This window comes from Chondrus crispus, genomic scaffold (assembly GCF_000350225.1).
Source record: "Chondrus crispus Stackhouse genomic scaffold, scaffold_1, whole genome shotgun sequence".
Lineage (NCBI taxonomy): Eukaryota > Rhodophyta > Florideophyceae > Gigartinales > Gigartinaceae > Chondrus > Chondrus crispus.
The window spans coordinates 42,052-59,998 of record NW_005178809.1 but is presented as its reverse complement, the minus strand read 5'-3'; the positions used below and the strand labels follow the sequence as shown (position 1 = coordinate 59,998).

The 17,947-nt window shown below is 51.1% G+C and overlaps 7 protein-coding genes; 5 read left to right on the top strand and 2 right to left on the bottom strand.

The window, feature by feature from the left end:
- Positions 1-187: 187 nt before the first annotated feature.
- Positions 188-1,591, top strand: CHC_T00001320001 (hypothetical protein). The gene has a single exon (XM_005711680.1). The coding sequence runs from the start codon at positions 188-190 to the stop codon at positions 1,589-1,591; it is 1,404 nt and encodes a 467-aa protein (XP_005711737.1).
- Positions 1,592-1,634: 43 nt separating this feature from the next.
- CHC_T00001319001 (hypothetical protein) lies at positions 1,635-1,763 on the top strand. Its single transcript, XM_005711679.1, has one exon. It carries the CDS (start codon positions 1,635-1,637, stop codon positions 1,761-1,763), a length of 129 nt encoding a protein of 42 aa, XP_005711736.1.
- An 8-nt stretch (positions 1,764-1,771) lies between these two features.
- Positions 1,772-3,001, bottom strand: CHC_T00001318001 (hypothetical protein). Its single transcript, XM_005711678.1, has one exon. The coding sequence runs from the start codon at positions 2,999-3,001 to the stop codon at positions 1,772-1,774; it is 1,230 nt and encodes a 409-aa protein (XP_005711735.1).
- A 2,350-nt stretch (positions 3,002-5,351) lies between these two features.
- CHC_T00001317001 (hypothetical protein) lies at positions 5,352-6,116 on the top strand. The gene has a single exon (XM_005711677.1). It carries the CDS (start codon positions 5,352-5,354, stop codon positions 6,114-6,116), a length of 765 nt encoding a protein of 254 aa, XP_005711734.1.
- Positions 6,117-6,313: 197 nt separating this feature from the next.
- CHC_T00010088001 (Putative splicing factor 3b, subunit 1, SF3b1) lies at positions 6,314-10,078 on the bottom strand. The gene has a single exon (XM_005711676.1). The coding sequence runs from the start codon at positions 10,076-10,078 to the stop codon at positions 6,314-6,316; it is 3,765 nt and encodes a 1,254-aa protein (XP_005711733.1).
- A 566-nt stretch (positions 10,079-10,644) lies between these two features.
- On the top strand, positions 10,645-15,317 carry CHC_T00008975001 (WD40-repeat containing protein). XM_005711675.1 is given in 2 exon segments: positions 10,645-14,238; positions 14,239-15,317. 1 exon segment carries the CDS (start codon positions 10,645-10,647, stop codon positions 14,236-14,238), a length of 3,594 nt encoding a protein of 1,197 aa, XP_005711732.1. The 3' UTR covers positions 14,239-15,317.
- Positions 15,318-15,892: 575 nt separating this feature from the next.
- CHC_T00001315001 (hypothetical protein) lies at positions 15,893-17,557 on the top strand. The gene has a single exon (XM_005711674.1). The coding sequence runs from the start codon at positions 15,893-15,895 to the stop codon at positions 17,555-17,557; it is 1,665 nt and encodes a 554-aa protein (XP_005711731.1).
- Positions 17,558-17,947: the final 390 nt, after the last annotated feature.

Sequence of the window (17,947 nt, the reverse complement as noted above, 5' to 3'; positions counted from 1 at the left end):
TGAGCAACTCCGGGACGAGCTTTATTATCCGAGATCCGCTTTGATCCATGTGACAATTTATCAAATTAGCGGCATTCGCGGCAAAAGACCATTATCTCACATCTGCCGCCGCAAGGATCATCGCACCCAACGCTCTCTCGTGGTGCGGCGGCCTTCCCGTTCCCTCTGCGCTGCGTTCCATATCCCCATGGCCTCCAAGCAGGGGCAATCACCCGCAACTTTGTTCATTTGCAATTCGCCCACATTCTCGTTGCTGACATCTGCCTTGAATCGATCGTGCACTTCCCCCGCTCATCTGCTCGTCCGCTCTCCTCCAAACTCCCGCCAATCGCTTCGCCACCATGCTGCGCGCATGGCCGTGTCCGCCTCCTCTGCCCCGCATCCCCTCCTTACCGATCCCCGCACCCGGGATGCCTTCCTCGCCAACGACTGGGGCAAGCGCCCGGTCCTATTTCGCAACCTCCTTCCCGATTTTTGCTCCCCTCTTTCCCCGGATGAACTCGCCGGCTTAGCCTGCGAACCAGGCTCTCATTCTCGCCTCATACTCGGCAATGGCACGGGTCCGTATGAACTCAAGCTCGGCCCGTTTGAGGAGGACCAGTTCTCAAAGCTTCCTGAAGAAAACTGGACCCTACTCGTGCAGGACGCCAACCGTCTCGTACCCCAGCTCGCCCAACTTCTCGACAGCTTCTCCTTCATACCTAACTGGCGCGTTGATGACGTCATGGTATCTTACGCCGCCCCTGGTGGCGGTGTCGGACCGCATGTTGACAACTATGATGTCTTTCTTGTTCAGGGCTTGGGACAGCGCCTCTGGCAAACAGCATACACGCCGATTTCCGCAGCCGAGGAGCTTCTTGTTGAGCCATGCGATGTGCGGGTACTGAAGGATGGCTTTCCTGCAGACGAGGAGTGGATTCTCAATCCGGGAGACGTTTTGTATGTGCCGCCGCGCTTTCCGCATCACGGCGTGTCTTTGGATGACCAATGTATGACCTTCAGCGTTGGTTTTCGCGCACCAACGGTTGCCGACTTGATGCGAGGATGGGTCGATGATGTCGCGGAACAGGAGGGTTTGGATAATGTGTTCTTCGGAGATGTTGCCAGCGATATTGTGAAGAACGCTGACGATCCGGGTCGGATTACTACTGATGCGGTCGAGCATGCCTATGCGGGTGTGATGGACAGACTCTTGAGGGGCGAGCATTTGCGGAAGCGATTCTCCACTTGGTTCGCCCAGGAAGTGAGTCAGCCAAAACGCTTTCGCGGCCACGAGCCCGATTTTGAACCACTTTCCGATGCTAAGGCTGATGAGTTAATAGAGACGGTTCTTCGGAATGGCAACCAGATTGCACTGCGTCAACAGGAAGGCACTGTGTTTACATATTTTGAGAATGACGAGGGAACCGCAATGTACATTGACGGGGAGCAATGGGCAGTGGAAAGCGTCGAAATAGCACAAGCAATCTGCTCGGCGCGACTACTTGATGCTTGCGCTCTTTCAAATATGGCAGAGTCCCATCCATCTATTCGAAACACACTTAAACAGCTTTTTCGCGCGGATCTCCTCTATGTCGAAGACGAAATCTAACCATCAGCGCTTTTCTTAATTGTAAGTGTGAATCTTGTGAAAGATGGCATTCGCAAGCCCGTTGATGATCCCTTATGTACATGCCTCTTGCATCGAATTGCTGAAACCCAAAACATGCACAGTAGTATGGCCGCGTGGTCAGCACTCAAGTTGTGGAGTTGAATTCAAATGACAAGTCTGTTAGTCTATGGTGGCTTTCACTTTCTTTTTGGGTCTCCGCTTGAGCAAGACCGGTTTCACAGTCTGTGCATTTGGTACCACTGAAGAGCTTCTCGCATAGCTTGCCACCGCTAAAGTCGGATCTAAAATCTGAGGCGATAGCGTGCCCTTCCCTTCCGCGGCCAGCTTTGCTTCTAGTGCTCTTGCTGCTTTTGTTCCGGGGATTTTGGATACATCCACGTTCAGCCCTAACATTTGCCGAGTCGGCTTTGTTCGCAACGCCGCTCCCAACATAATAGAAAACACATTGTTGGGAATCCAGTAACAGAACACAGCTGTTGGAAACCAATATGTCATTGGCACTGACAAAGCTGCAATACACCTCATTCCCAAGCGCATTTCCTTACTCATTTGAGTCGACCCTGTGTCCCCACCCAGTTCTGTCATGGCAAGGAGCGATGCACCACATACCACGGGGAGAACAAACATTGGGTCTTTCGAAGAGAGGTCAATAAACCACATTGCCCCTTCAGTTGCAAACGTAGGATCCGACTGAGAGAGCCGCTTTAGTCCAACGAAAAACGAAATAAAGACGGGGAATTGTACCAAAGGTCCTGCAAGCACTTTCAGCGGAGTTGCTCCGGCGTTGCGCATGAAGTCTTGCATCTCCTTTTGACGCTTTGCAGCGAGCGGACGATCGCCTGAACGAACGGCCTCCATTACAACATTTCTCCTTTCTTCAATGTCAGGCTTCAAAGCGGTCATTCGCGCGGAATTCCGCATAGTCATGAGAGTTGCGGGGAGCAAAAGTGAACGGATTGCAATCGTAGACACTCCGATTGCTAGCCACCAAGGCAGACCTGTCACGTCATGTACGGTATGCAGAAGAGCGACGGCAGGCTGGAGCAGAGTATCAGACCATGGTGCTACAGCCTCGACTGCAATGGCATCAGCAGAGGTGGCGACGTCAGTAAGGGAGGGTGCGGCATCGGAGGCAGCGGTAATCACCTCCGCGCTACCTGCGGAGTCTGTAATCAGCGGTGTAGAGGTGAGAGGCTCCGGCGCCTTCGTCGGTGGTTCGATCGGCGGTATACCCAGGCCTTTCGAAGCCCCAGGGCTTTCAACATTTCGAGCAGGGGTCGATGAAAAGAACCGTGTCGCTGCTGGCCGATGAGCGGCGAAGGCGGAGGACCTCGGCCTGATCACCGAAGCGGCTAGTCGTGGAAGTTGACGTAGAATCGCGTGGTTCATCGCATCATCAGATAGCAGTTCTCAAAAGACGCTGCTCAGCTCTCTGGTCGCAAGCGCAAATTGTCAAGGAGGTGGGTTAGAGAACTACGGTACTTCAAGACGGTTGGCTGATACGGGCGGCTGACGTCGTGATCGTCGACATGCACAAAAAATGAAGAAAAAATAAGATATTTCGGAACGCTTCCCATCCAAGGAAGGCAGAAGGAGCTGAGTCGCAATAAGACTGTGCTCTTCATAGAGGAATTATCCATAGCGAGGAATTGTTGAACTTTGTACATGCTGTCTCTGACGATACAATGCCCACTAAACATAATACTGTAGAATCCTGAACGCCACTGCATGTATAGTGGTGCTTTAAGCGTTCAGTGCCCTACTGTACCTATGTCCATAGTGGCGACCCCTTCACTTCTACACTGCTGCAGGTCAAGTCCCTGAATTGACCAGGTGTGGAGGACTCTTCGACCGGGTTACCTTTCATTTAGAGAATGACGATGTTCACAGCGATGTCTCATATGGGACTAGCCCTTTATGTGGCAGAAATGCATAATCTTGAAACAGAACGTCAATTGGGACACCACTTCTGTAGAGTGCTGACCCTCAGCAATAATACCTTATACAGCAACGGGAAAACAGTTTTGAATGCTATAAAGACAAAGAATTCAGTGGAGTTTATGCCGTGAGTTAGATTTATGAAAGTGTGCTTTTGGCTCCGAGGGCATCAAAGAAACAAGGTTTAAAGAATTCTCGAAAGGGCTTCTTCGATAGACTTTCGTAATACAGACTGGGAAGGACGTGAATTTCTAACCAGGATGTAGTTTGTCATAACGCAGAACTCAGTACCGGAGGTGGGAAGACTTTTCCAGTTCGCATCTTGCCAACATAAGTCTAGAAGAAAGAAGTTGAAAAGTGATCTTGTCTGAGGCCGTTTGTCACCCACTTACCAGCGCCATTCAGCTTCCCCTCAAGTATATTCACGTGACAGTTACATTGCATTCGTTTAGAGTAGCACGACTATGATATATTTTGAAGCATGCAGTTCAAGTGTAGGAAGGTACTGTACCATGATTTACGAAGGGCAAGGGCCAGAAATTCCGCTGTTTAAGTGGGGGGGGGGGGTCACTATACTGTTTCAAACACAATTTGAAACGCTGGGGCACAATTCGTTGATACTCTAGAACAGATAGACTCGAATATCTGTTGAAAGCTTAGCTTACAGACAGAGCACCATCCTCGGCATGATCAGAAACATGATCCTCTGCTTGGCACTTTTTTCTCACTCAGACTGTTCAGGGTAGAGCTGATACTGATGTCTGGCGTTGAGGGCCTCACAAATTGTCTTCCTGTATAAATGTTCCAGAGGCTGATTATAAATACGGGGGATCAGCCGCGACAGATGCGAACCAATTAATTTAACTAAGCTTTAAACCGTGAGCACAAATTACTTCAGCCTCCGAGTTTTGGTACAAGGATGAGGATGCCCCGAACAGCTCTGCAGATCGATTACCTGAATACTTGTTAGACGTATTCTTCTGACGGGGGTGCACTTCCTCTCCAGCACCTACCTAACCTTTAAATGTCATCAAGTCACTCCGTAAAACCTCACATTAAACCTTCCGACGTGTGCCGGAAAGTTGCTACATAAGTCAAGTATCTGACGTTGCTTCTTTGTTCCGCAGAAAGTGTTTTCAGCTGAATTTGCAGGGCAGCTCACAAACGTTTCCGATTGGCACAGATGTACGATCGTTCTAGAAGTGGAACTATTTGGAAAGAAGCACGAAGCTACATTATGGCTAGAAAAGCTCTCGAACTATAAAGACTGTCAAAACCGCTGCTGCTTTCCGCTCTTTTTTTCGTGTTGCCTTTGTTTCTTTAGAGTGCCCACTTAACAACTGATACCGGGCTCTATGAAGGGGAGCTCCTGAGCAAAAAGGATTTGATGAAGAGGGACAAGGAGCAGTTCTCTACGTTAGTGAGGCTCTTCTTTGAACTGGCTACATTGTTTGTCAATGGGATTTTTCGGAAAAGGCCGAGAGATACCTCGTTGAGAGGCTTTTTCGCGTTGCTACTCTCTTGTTGTTTCGAGAGAGAGTGTGGTTGAGATGTGAAGCATCAAGGCACTGCCCTGGAGTACTACTGCGTAGTTGGCAGTGGAAACTGGCTGTGCCAGTATTCGCCTAATTTTTTGATTTCTCAAAATCACCCTTGTTAGTGGGGTTTGTAGGCATGTGTAGGACGCCCTCTCCCCCGTGCGATGTCCACGGTGTTGTTAGAATAGTGAGGTGCCGTTGTCTGCCGTCAATGGTGCAGTGGCTTTGCTGCTGTGTGTCTAGGCTCTAGTGTTCTTGGCACAATGACAGAACCAGATCCGTCATCCATTGATATACCGCTTGATCCATTGCTTCGTGTATGGGTCCTTCTTCCCATCTGGATTGCAACCCTTCTCATGGGGCTTGTCCGTCGAAACGTAACAGCCCTCATGACGAAAGAGCCCCCTACGACTCTTTTCAAGCATCGAGACGCTGGTTATCTCAAACGTTCAGTGAAACTGCGTCAAAACTTTTCCGCGATTGCATATGAGCAATTCGCCGCTCGCCGACAATACCTTGCAGGCCCAGAAGGTGTGCTTCATGTCGCAAAGAAGGAGAAATCTGCGTTGACAGCCATTATGAATCCAGAGAGTCTTGCGAATCAGATTATGAGCGTCGTCATGGCTATCGTGCCTCACATGGTGATGGGCACATGGGCGCGATATATGTTCGCTGGAATGGCTGTTTGTCGCCTTCCCTTCACGCTAACGCCCCGCTTTCGGCCAATGCTACAGAGCGGTATAGAGCTAGCGGGACAAAATTTGGATGTGAGCTACGTCAGTGCTCTTAGTTGGTACCTTCTTAGCATGTTTGGGAATGGTGGTTTGCTCTCGTTAATTTCGAAAGGACACTCTGATGACTTCGTCTTTGTTCCAAGCGTTGCCTCGCAAATTTCACTCAATATGGCACCTGACAAGGTTTTTGCCCAGGAAAGAGAAGCTCTTGGCAAAATCGTCCACAAACACACTATGGGCCAGGAAGAGGACGCACTTCTGATGATTGACCCGGAGTCGTTTGCCGTTCTCTAGACTTTAGTTTGTTATATTTACACGAAGTCCAATCAACCAATGCTTGTTCTCTTCCTCAAATGTACAATACAGCCTTCTACCACCGCAACCTACTTCCAGTGCTAACATGTGCCCAGATTTTCGTTGAAGGTGCGTCCCTTAAAATGGTTAGGGCTGGTCAGTGGCGCGCATTGCGCTACAGCCAGAACGCCGTTGTATTAAATGATATTCAAAAGCTCTGAGCGTTCGTATCGTTCTGGCCCGTATTCGTCGTCGTCTTCCTCGAGCAAGGCACATCGCATGCTTGGATAGAACGGGACAAGACCCTCTTGTGCGTAAATGTAAAGCCTATTATATATTCGCCAGTATACTTCCCGTACTTTCCGGGCAGGATGAAATAGCCCTTGCAGGACGTAGAGGAGCATAAGCCCTGGACCCAGGGCAGCCGTAAGACCCTGTATGGCGAACATCACAGCGTTGATTACATGGGGACTTGTCTCGAAGATATTCGGCCAAACATGATTCAATAGATGGGTCAAAGCATCCTCTGCTCCAAGACCTCGCACACCCAATGCCAGATGGCCCACGGCTGAACACGCTGTTTGTCGATGAACAAGATCTCGGTCAATTAATGCATCCTCAAGGATTGGCGTCACGGCGTAAATGTAGTCCCCGGCCATGTGGCGAATATACTCAAAGAGAAATGAGAGCGACTTCAGTATGCCATTTTGAACGTGTAGTTCGGGAATTCTATACTCATTCATCAGTGACGGTAACACCGTATAGGGCTCACATGTCTCGGCAACTATTGCAATCGCGACCGTTGTGCAGACGCGTTGCGTTCTTTCCTGAACCTTAAGATTATTGAGCAAGGTCGTCAACACATTACTGGGGCCAATCGCTTTCGCAATGAATCCGAACGTGGAAACCGCTGACTTGCGAATTGCTTTGCGCGGTGCTTTGAGCAGTTCAAGCAATTCAAAGCATATGCGCATCCACTCTTTGGCAGAAACAAAATGTGCTCCTTTGCTAGCGATCCTTCCAACCACAAGGATGCAGTTCTCCTGCACCTTTTCGTGTCTATTTTTCAAGATGGGCGTGAGACGAGGCAGTAGCTCATTTACCGGTGGTTGCATCTGATCAATGCCGATCTCCTCCACGATAGCTTTCATTGCCCTCAGAATGGATCCTAAGACATCCGGAAATTCTTCGCCAAGATATTCAAATAACACCGTCCCCATGTGGGCCATCAGTGGTTCCTCGTCGCAAGCTTTCATGACCGCCGCAATTCTAGATATCAGGTCTGCAGCATGTTCCCGAATCCTTGTGCTCGGGTTGTTCAATCGCCACTTAACAATACCAATGATTTGTTCCAAGTACGATTTAGCACGTATCCCCAATCTTTCCACAACTATGGACAAAGCGCGCAAGACACCACCGCTCTCATTGCTATGGCCTTGTGCCTGAAACGCGTATAGAAGTCCATCTATTAAGCGAGATTCGAGTCCCTTGTCAACGTCAGAAAGACCGAGTTTCTCCGTCACTTTCTCAATTGTTTCGACTACCATTCGTCGGTACGGGTCAGATTCATCCTTCAAATCGTCCGTTAATCGCGCGATAACATCGCCCCCCCCAATCTTGATGGCTATCTGCAATGTTGTGTCGACAACCGCCCGAAAGTTACGCCGATCTAAGGCCATCCGTCGAATCCAGAAGCATCGAAAATATTCTGGAACGATCTCTTCACGGACATATTTTGGCTCAACACCGGAACAAGACACACACTGCATCACAACTTTCAGAACTATCACCTTCATTTCTTCCTCTGGAGAGCGGAACTCTCGTATTAGAATCGTTGTCACCTCCCTCGCATAGTAATTGGCGTATTCGGGATCCATTAATGGGATGATGAACCCGATCGCTTTCAAGAAAGCCCCCAGCGTTTTGCCCTTATGCAATCGAATTCCTTGCCACAGAGGCTTCAATACAGAATCAAAAGATTCAATCCCATAGGGTGCGGAAGCCTCTGCCAAAGCTGCCAGAGCAAAGGCTGTAATTAGACGCACTTTTCCCTGTTCGTCAGTCAAACCTATCTCAATGATTTCGACCAGCTCTCGCAAATGCGGAAGAACGGCGACCCCCATTAAAATCGCAATCTGCTGGACTACTTTCGTGCCTGTGTGCCTCGCTTCCCACGTTTTTTTGCTTCGGCAGACTGCCTTTAGAAACTTGAGCATCGACGGAATCCCAAGGGCAGAAGTAACCACCGCAAATGCCCTCGCAGTCGTATTCCGTACAAATTCGTCTTGGTGGTCAATATCTGGTCGCATTGTGCTAATCATCGTTGGCAGCCCTGCCGCCTTGGCTAGATTCGATATGATTTCGCGTCCTTCGACTCGAGCGTAGTAATCGTCGTCAATTAACATCGGCTCAATAACAACAAGAATCTTATGCACATGCGGCCTTACGAGATTATCCAGCTTGTAAAGAATTCTATCAATGACTTTCACGTAAAGATGCCGTTCCTGATGTTCGAGGGTAGGCGACATAAGGAGAGGCAAGATTTGATTAAAAAGACGTGCAGGTCCGAAGTCTCGGGCTTTCTCAGATATCTGACGCATTGCCACTTTTCTCACAGATGGCGCCCCGTTCTTAATCTTCAAGAGAAGTCGCATGATTCGTCTTTCCACCCTTTGCTCTTCGGGGATGTCATCGTCTCCTGCATTCTTATCGAGGATGCTTGCAAAGTTTGTGTAGTCTTCTGGCTTCATATCCAACCCCCGTAATGCCTCTGGCATTTCTGCTGGAATACCAAGTCCCTCCCGCGACATCCCTCCTTCAGCAGGCATGACGTAGACGGAGGGTTCGGACATCACCGGGGTTGCAAGCAGCTTGCGAGCAGGCGTCTGTATCGGCTTGTATGACTCAGGAGCCTCAAGGATTGTGTATCCGTCTGAAGGTAACATTCTGTCAAGCTCCTCATCTGTGAACGGTTTGTTTCGTATGTCAATATCTGCTTGCCATCTTGAAGCATGAAGCAGCTCTGGCGCAAGCGATCCATTTCCCAGCATGGGTGTATCCAATATAGCGGACCCGGTTTTTGTCATCGGAGTTTGGAATATCGATGCAGACTGCACATTTGGTGTCCTATCCCATCGCGACCTCTTCGCGGGGCCCTGGGTAGTAGACATGGAGGCTGGCGTGGCGTCCCATCGCGACCTCGACAGCGGTTGGGTCGCAGAAGCGGGTGCATCCCATCGAGATGTCCTCACGGGCACAGCCGGCACTGTCGGTGGTCTTTCAGCTGACGGGGGCAGCGAGTCTTCGACAGGCACAGCCAGATCCATCATGGACTCAGGTGCTACGAACGGGGCCTGTCCTTGGACCTCCTCTGCAACAATCTCGGGAGTCACATCCCAGCGGCGGCGGCGCTTCTGTCGCGGTTTCGGTAATTCCGTCGCTGAACTGGAATTCAAAGCACTGCTCACATGGGTAGACTGTGACGGGTTAGCGGTGTTGCCCTTATCGTCGGCGGACGCGCCTGATTGTATACGCTGAGCCTCTTCACGCTCGCATATGCGCTGCTTCATCCTTTCCGCGGCCTCACCTTTCTCCGCGGTCTGTAGCCTTTTTCTTCTGCCAGCTAAATATGAATTTTCCTGTTCCGCGATGGTTTTCGGTACATATGGCTTGAAAGGATCGTCCGTATGCAAGACTGCCGCGGCAGCTTCGGCTTCGTCGATAAGATGGCGCGGAGCGGTGATGGGGAAGCTTCTTGGGTCAATTGCATGTTGTTGCGCAACTTGCAGAGCATCCTGGTCGTCTGCCGAGTTGGTGACGGGATCAATGGATGTGACGTATCCTTGGCGTTGCGATTTCGGTCCAAGGTCATCGTATAAGTCTGCATCGTAGCCAGACGCGCCAGTGCCGAAGGCCACGCGCTCGGAAGCCACGGCATCCGACCTTGCGGGCTGTTTTGACATGATGCTGGCGGTATAGAAACCTGCCGCGCGCGAAGAGGAAGAACAGGATGGTTCTCTAAGCAGTGTGCAACTACACGTACAGTACGTGTGGATACGTTGCCGGCGTTGGAGGCATGCTCGGCCGACGAAGGCTTCGGAATGAAGTAATTTAGCTAATTTTTTCACTGCAAATATGGTGCAAGCAGTAGACACGTGTAGAAAGAAGAGTGGCCATAACAGGCCTACTTATTACTGAAAAACGGGAATTTTGAGAGGGTTCCTTGGCAATGGTAACCTCCAATCGCAGCGGCTGAAATTATGTCCATTGTCTGGATCAGAGACTTGAAAAAAAAGCAATGTCATCCTTCGAGGACTCGCTCCGGCTGCCTTTGAGGGGTGCACCTTGTTGCTCTTCCAACAAGAGGGAGGGTTCATCAGTGAATTATTTTTCACGGACTTATTAGCAGCGGATCATCTCTCTGGGAACAGGTTTAGAAAATTCTTTCTCGTTGGATGAATCCGAAGCAGGGCAAGCTGCTCTACAACAGAAGTCGGGCCCTTGCTTGCCTATCGTACTTCAGTCCGAGATGAGCGGCATCGTTGCAATTCAACCTACTGCGCCTTCCCCGCCGCGAGCTCCAGATATGCAAATTGAGCCGGCAAGTCCTGACTCAGAAGAGACAGCAGAGACTCGGGTGAGGCAGTTTCTCGAGTCAACTTCTCCAGCTTTCAATGCTATTGCCCTCATCGGCCCCGGAGGGGTAGGAAAATCAACCACTCTGCGCTCGATTGCACGAGACCCCGTCATCAAGCGCAACTTCCATGGCGCCATGACCTTTATTGAGCTAGGAGGGCAACAGGCCTATCCCGCTTTCATTATGGAACTCGTCCGCTTCGTTCAAAACCACACCAATCTTGCATGGGCAAACGCCTTTGTCGCTTCTGCCCTAGACGAAACATCTCAACGCAAAGCCATACTTTGTCTGGCGGAAGTACTGAACAAGTCTAGCCAACCGATGTTACTTATTTTGGACGATGTCTCTCCTAGAGATGGAAGCATGTACAGGTTCATTCAGGGCCTCGTCGTGTCTGTGAGGAATTGTGACACGAAGTTCAAGCTTTTGATATCCACTTCGGGTCACCACATCATGGATGCTCCAGAGATTGAGCTACACCCACATCCCCCGACTGGGTCACTTGCGAAACGCATCTTTTGTAAACACGCTGGTGCTGCTGGTCCCCATAACTTTCAAGCCATGTCTCACGAGAACTTACAGGCTGCCACTGCGATTTTGGAGAAATGTGCAGGGCTTCCGTTGACGTTGTGCATAGCTGGGAGAGCATTTCAGTCTTTGCAAACATGCTCACTTTCTCAGGACACTCTCTGGGTTGAGTACTGGGACGCCATGAGCCGATCAGTAGCACCGTCGAATCTCTCCCACGGCCACGCCGCTGTGTACGAAGTGGTCATGTCAAGCATTGCAACTCTCAAACCAATTTGGCCAAACCATTTGATGATTGTTCCAGAAGAATTGTTCTGTTCCTTCTGTGTATTCAAGAGGGGCACTGAAATCCCGCTCCATATTCTGTCTGCGGTCTGGGGAGTAACAATTGACCAAGCCCAACTTGTTGTCGACCTACTGTGTTTCAGAAACCTCATCTACCGTCTTGACTCCAACAATGATGAGCCCAGCGCATCTTACAAGATGCATGATATGATTCATGCCTGTGCAGTCCACAATGCGGAGAATACTAGGAGTGTTTCTTCTTGGCATCAAAAACTTCTCTCGACAAGTAGACAACGTTTCTCCTCTCGCGGGGCCCCTGCAAAAGACGATGATGCTCAGTTTTGGGTAGACGATAACGTCATGAGCGATACATACATGCTGAATAACATAGTTTACCATCTCACGCTTGCACAGGAAATAACCACTGCAATTGAGGTACTTTTGGACTACCAGCGCATTGAGACACTTAACTTCGACAAGACACATACACCCTTCCACCAACTACTCAACGACGCAAGTACAATTTCTGCGTTTATAAAGAGAAGGGACAAGCGTTTCCGTATATCCAGCGGAGAATGCTCCCTGGCGGCAGTCGAGAATGATGTCGAATACTTGATCGAGGTGCTTAAAATGATCATGCCGGCATGCGCGTCGAATCGAAATGAATGTGTTTACCAGCTTCATGGTCGACTATGCACGCCAAATGGAGAGACGGGTCTGTTTGATTGGTGCCTACATAGTGTCGAAAAGTACGCCCAGCGGCCATGGTGTCGCCCCATGGAGGGAATGCTGGACAGTCCCGATCAGAGTCTGAAGCGCATTTTGAATACAGTCACCCCAATAGAAGCCATGGCATCCTCTCCGAGGAAGGATGAAGTCCTAGTCGCTCATGCAGAGACATCAAGCAGTGAAGCAAACATCGAAGTTCTTGACAGCTATAGCGGTCGTAGAAAATCTCGTTCGCATCTATATGGGGATTCGGATTTGGACATCAGATGGCCATTTGAGCGCAAGAGCAGTGATTGGACAGCCAGAGATTGGGTCATTTCGTTTTTGACACATGCAGACGAGGTTATCGTTCTTTCTGCGAAAGGAATGGCAGTAGTTTGGCGTGGCCAAAACCGAGTACGTGAATGTATGCCATTTGTAGGCTGTCATCGCGCAAAATGCATGGCCATTGTTGGAAAGAACATGATTGCTTTTGGTTCAGATCAAGGGAAGATAATGGTACTGGACCTGACAACGTGGGAAATTGTGACGAGCGTTTTTCATGTGGGTCTTCCCGACAAGGATGACGCATTTGACGAGGTGCAGGGCAAACCTTCGCCTGTAATGGCTATCTGCGCAGGCCGAGATGAAGATACATTTTTCTCACTTTGTTCCGAAGGCTATGTTCGGAAATGGGAAACGAAGACTGGTAAGAGCCACGGCTTTGCAACATCAATTGATGGTAGAGTGGACCGTATGGCAGTGAGTGGAGATGGTAGTCTCGTAGCTTTTGCTATGGCAAATGGGAAACTGCAGATCTGCAATGCAGCAACTGGAATGGTAAAGAAGACATTAGTTGGACACCGAGGTGCGGTCTCCGCTATTCTCTTCAGTCATAACAACCGCGTTCTGTACTCTGGAGGGGTCGACAAGTCTGTGCAGTATTGGAATGTGAGCAGCGGCACAAGAATTGGAAAGCCTTTTCGCTTACATGAGTCCAGCATCAGAGGACTGGCCATTAGCGAGGACGGCTCGGAACTCTTTTCAGCATCGAAAAATCAACTGTGCGTGTCGAACGGAGTACCACACCAGTTTGGAAATCTCGAAAAAGGGATGGAATCGGGACTTTGCGCAAAAGTCAATGCGTACTGCTTGTCATGGGATAAGGAAACGCTTGTGACAGTAGAGCCAGACAGGATTCGCTTCCGAAATCTATGTGACCCTATCACGAGGTATGAAGCGATGCAAATGGTTTGGGCTCCTGGACTTGAAGACATTCCGAGCTTGTATATCAATATTCAGGACAACGCGGATGTTGTGGAGCATGTGTCTGTCAGTACCGATAGCCGGATCATTGCATACACAGTGCGTCATCGAAACTTTTTTGACGATGATTTAAGCAAGACAGACATCTACATTGCGCATCGGATCGGCAGGAGTGGATGGACGCGAGCTAAGCGCGTACCTGGTATCTCCGAGACAGACTTCCCAAACTTTGTGAATGCGTCCATTGAAAAACTTGAATTCCTCATAGATAACACGATCGATGTGATATTCCGACCGCAGTTGGGGCAGTTTACCATGCAAATGACGCTTCTCCAAACTGCAGGAGTTAGTGGGAATGAGTGGAACTGGCAGCCAGAAGCGTGTGAACGGGTGCACATGGACGACTGGGGTACTCCCCTGGGGTTGAGTTTGAAGAATGGAGAATCAATTTACTACGGTGCACGAGTGATGGGTAGGCTGGACAAGAAAGCCATGCCACATCGATACATCCAAAACGGCGTTGCGAATAATGCGGTGCTCTTCGACGAGAAAATGAAGCGCCTGTGGATTCTCAACCAAGAGTCGCGGCTGCAGTACGTGGATCTAGTCACGCCCGGGGCGGGCAGGGAACTTGTGTCGCCTGTGCCACTACCTAAAATTCAAGTCAGCGACATCGAAATGTTGTTGTTGGACAACTGAGGCAGAAAAAGAGTGGCGAAACAGAAAAGTAGGGAGACGATGATTTGAGTTGTGGATGCAACTTGGACTGAGTAGGGAGACCGGGAGACCGGGAGGGAGACAAGGGGGATGTGTCGATATGAGGACACAGTAGAGTAGCGCATACGGTAAAATGATTCAAGGGTCTACAGTGGCTGTGGACGGGGTATATCATCACGTTACTCAGAGATGATGCGGTAAACCGTCACGTCGCGAGTGGGTCACAAGACCCGGACAGAAAATTTGGTCATCATCTCATCGTAGGAGCAGGGGTGAGCATGGGCGAAGAAGATGTTTCGTTCTGGAGCGCGCATCGGGAAAAAACGGACGCAGCTAATCACGAGCGATGGGCTCCGACAACAAATGGATGCGTCTCAAGACTACTGTAGTGCGTCATGCATTGTGAGTTTGAACAATTGGCCGCGTTTGAGATGACTTGTCATGCACAGTAGAGACTACTGTACATGTCAAAATGACCCGACCTTTGTTTTCTGGAGAAGCAGAAAAATGCACTCGCCGCCGCCCTTGACTTGTGCAGGAAGGATGTGTTTTAGTGAGACGTGCATGTCGTTTCCGGTCGTTTTTGGAAATGCCTGATGTCAGGCATTGTCAACAAAGAATCTCTTCCGAGCAAATTTGCCACGTTTCTGAATTTGGGCCTGCGGGCGCGGATACGTGGTTTTAAGATGCAGTCGCTGCCTCTGCGTGGCGCGCATGCCGGTGGAGGCGCACACGTGTGCGTGTGGCAGCGTTACAGTGACGGTGGTCCATGCGATGTACTGTAGACGGAGGCGCTTGCCAGAGCCGGATGTGTTTCTGTCTGTCGGCGTTTCTGTCTGCGTGGCCGACGGCGTGGGCGTCTGACAATGATATAGCTGTAATGCGCGGCGACAACAATGCTCACCTGAGCCTGAGCTATGTACCTGGATTCTTGGGAGGTGCGCGAGGCACCTCCGAGGCTATAGACAGCCTGGCCTAGGGGCGAGAGGCCCCAACAAAGAAGGATACTTAGTTCAGTAATGAGATTGAAACATTAAACGGAAGAGGTCAAGGAAGGACGATATTTTGTTAGCGTCTGCGTGGATGCGCGGAAGGGCGGAAGGGCGGCCGCCGCATGCAACAGGGCGAACAGCAATGCGGGCGCAGCCGAGGCGGGGGAGTGCGCGCCATTATGGCGCGAGACACTTGGACGATTCCCCGTGCGTCTCGAGGTTTACACCTCACGCCCCTGTGAAGCCGCTTTTGAATTCCCGCGGCGATGGCCGCCGTGACTGCCCCGGCTGCTCCCTGGTAATTCGGCAGTCTGCGGTGTAAGCAGCGCCCGCGATCTGCTCATTGAAAGACCTCCATTCGTCGTGGATTTCTGTAAAGCGGTTCACCAGTGACGCCCTTGAGGCAGTCTTCCTCCTCTCCTTACTGTACGGCCCCCGCCGTGAGTAACTTCCTCTCTTCCGAAATTTCCTCTCACGCGCTTCCCTTACCTCATCCCCCCGCAGCGTTACACCCAATCCCGTCACCCCTCACCTATGCCAACTTCTCACGTTCACCTCCACGAAATCCTCTCCTCCTTCCGCCGCACCTTCCCCTCTTCCTCGCTTCGCCCTTCGCCCGCCGCCGCCCCATCCCGCCTTCCGTCATGAAACACCCGTCACAACCACGCCGCTTCTCCCGCCCCGCCCCGCACCCGCCCGCAACCTCCACCGTCTTCGCCCCGTTCCCGCCGTCCGCGTCGCGCCGCAAGTCCTTCCGCCCCATGCCGTCCTCGCAGCACTCGCCGGCCCTCATCAAGCGCCTCCCGCTGTCGCGCCAGTCGCTGGTCTTCCTCCTCCTGGCCGCCTCGCTCGCCTTCCTCTTCGTCCTCACCGCCCAGACGGGCGACACCCTGGCCCCGGACGGGCTCACGCGCTACACCCACGCCGCCGCACACTTCCGCAAGCAGCTCGACCCTGCCGCCCTGCCCCAGTACTACCGCGAGCGCTCCGAGATCATCGACAAGGAGCACCCGCTCAACCGCCCGGACGAGCGCGAGTACGTCATCGTCGACGACGTCTCCGACCCCTTCTTTCAGAAATGCATGGTCGACCCAGATCACGCCGTGATGCACCAGAGCCTCCGCCGCGGCCCGGATCAGAAGGAGATCGACGGCCGCAAGAGCGCCAAGCAGCCGCGTGACTTTGAGGACACCTTCGCCACCATCGATCGCAAGCGATACTTGTTCCACCCCGACCGCCCCGCCGTGCAGACCGTGGATTCCTTGGGCGCGGGGCTGGACAAGCAGCTGGAGGATGCTGTCACCGTGGCGACAGCTGTCGTAGAGAAGGATGCTGGTGGCGTGCTCAAGGACGTCGAAGTCCCCATCTCCTACATTCGTACCACCCGCCGCGACGGCACACAGATCATTCTTAACATTGGAGGCTCCATTAACAAGACGGAGACGGGCCAGGTCAGCCGTGCCCGGAGAGTCGTCACCGTCAGCAGCGGCTACGGCCGGCCGTGCGAAGTCTCGTTCACGAGGCCGAGGGAGATGGTCAAAATTCATGTGCTGCTTGCCTATTCTAACCGCCCGCATCGCTTGGCCGCATTTCTCAACATGTTTGCTGACTACTTCAAGGCAGCCAAGACGGATCTCGTCAAGGTAGTCGTGTCCACCACCAAGGAAGAGAAGAGCTTTGTCGCCAAGGCGGCAAAGGAGCGCTCGGAGCTCACGGCGGAACGCTTTGCGATTATCACGTCGAATGGGGACGAATTGGGCAACTTTTCGAGGGCCGTCGCCATGCGCGAGGCCGCCAAGACAGTCCCCGAAGATGACGTCATCTTCATGTCTGACGCTGACCTGTCTATTGGCGGTAACTTTTTGCAAAATTGTCGCGTCAATATCGTTAAAGGATACCAGGTGTGGTTCCCGATCATGTTTTCGCTATACCCATACGGTAAATCGTTGTCGAGCAAGGACGGGTTGTGGCGGCGGAGCAGCTATGGAATGGCGTGCATGTACAAAGGGGATTTTAGTAAGGTTGGCGGGTTTGGCGGCAATGAGGAAACCGACTTCACAGGGTGGGGCTCGGAAGACGTGTTTATATACAACCAATTCCGGGACAATGAAAAGTACGCAGTGCTGCGTACGCTGGAGCCCGGGTTGCAGCACAACTGGCACGGAAAAGATTGCGAACGAAATGAGCACTACGAAAATTGCATGCGGACCGTATACATGACGATTGGAAGCCAGGACGCAATTGCAAAGCTCATGTCGGAGAAGAATGTAGATGTGTCTTCGCTGACAAAGGATGCCAAGCCAGTCTAACAGAGAAGCGTAGCAAATGGGAAGGTCAGGAGGTAAGATAATGTGTAGAAAAGCGGTAGCGCACCAACGTCGGGCGACTCGCCGTTTTGGTCGCTCGGAGGCTCGAGTGATTCTGTAAAGTTTTTGACATGGCTGCTACATACAGTGCGCACTGAACTGTAAGGACACCCTGAAAACCTTTACACCCGAATATCGCAAATAGTCTAGGCTATACTATTCAAAGTTCAACGTCAAAACAGGCCCTCACTGATTTTACTGCAGCCTATGCTAATATGTGCAACGACACTATATGCAGGACAAACGCAATTAGCATAGACTAATTATTTAAATATATTACAATAGTGCAGGCTACACTATTACCTCGTTTACTGGGCCAATCAAATCACGAGC

What these genes read in the sequence shown, in the direction of transcription:
- CHC_T00010088001 (XM_005711676.1), bottom strand. Translation starts at nt 10,078, where the DNA reads ATGTCAAAACAGCCCGCAAGGTCGGATGCCGTGGCTTCCGAGCGCGTG.
- CHC_T00001315001 (XM_005711674.1), top strand. Translation starts at nt 15,893, where the DNA reads ATGAAACACCCGTCACAACCACGCCGCTTCTCCCGCCCCGCCCCGCAC.
- CHC_T00008975001 (XM_005711675.1), top strand. Translation starts at nt 10,645, where the DNA reads ATGAGCGGCATCGTTGCAATTCAACCTACTGCGCCTTCCCCGCCGCGA.
- CHC_T00001317001 (XM_005711677.1), top strand. Translation starts at nt 5,352, where the DNA reads ATGACAGAACCAGATCCGTCATCCATTGATATACCGCTTGATCCATTG.
- CHC_T00001319001 (XM_005711679.1), top strand. Translation starts at nt 1,635, where the DNA reads ATGGCATTCGCAAGCCCGTTGATGATCCCTTATGTACATGCCTCTTGC.
- CHC_T00001320001 (XM_005711680.1), top strand. Translation starts at nt 188, where the DNA reads ATGGCCTCCAAGCAGGGGCAATCACCCGCAACTTTGTTCATTTGCAAT.
- CHC_T00001318001 (XM_005711678.1), bottom strand. Translation starts at nt 3,001, where the DNA reads ATGAACCACGCGATTCTACGTCAACTTCCACGACTAGCCGCTTCGGTG.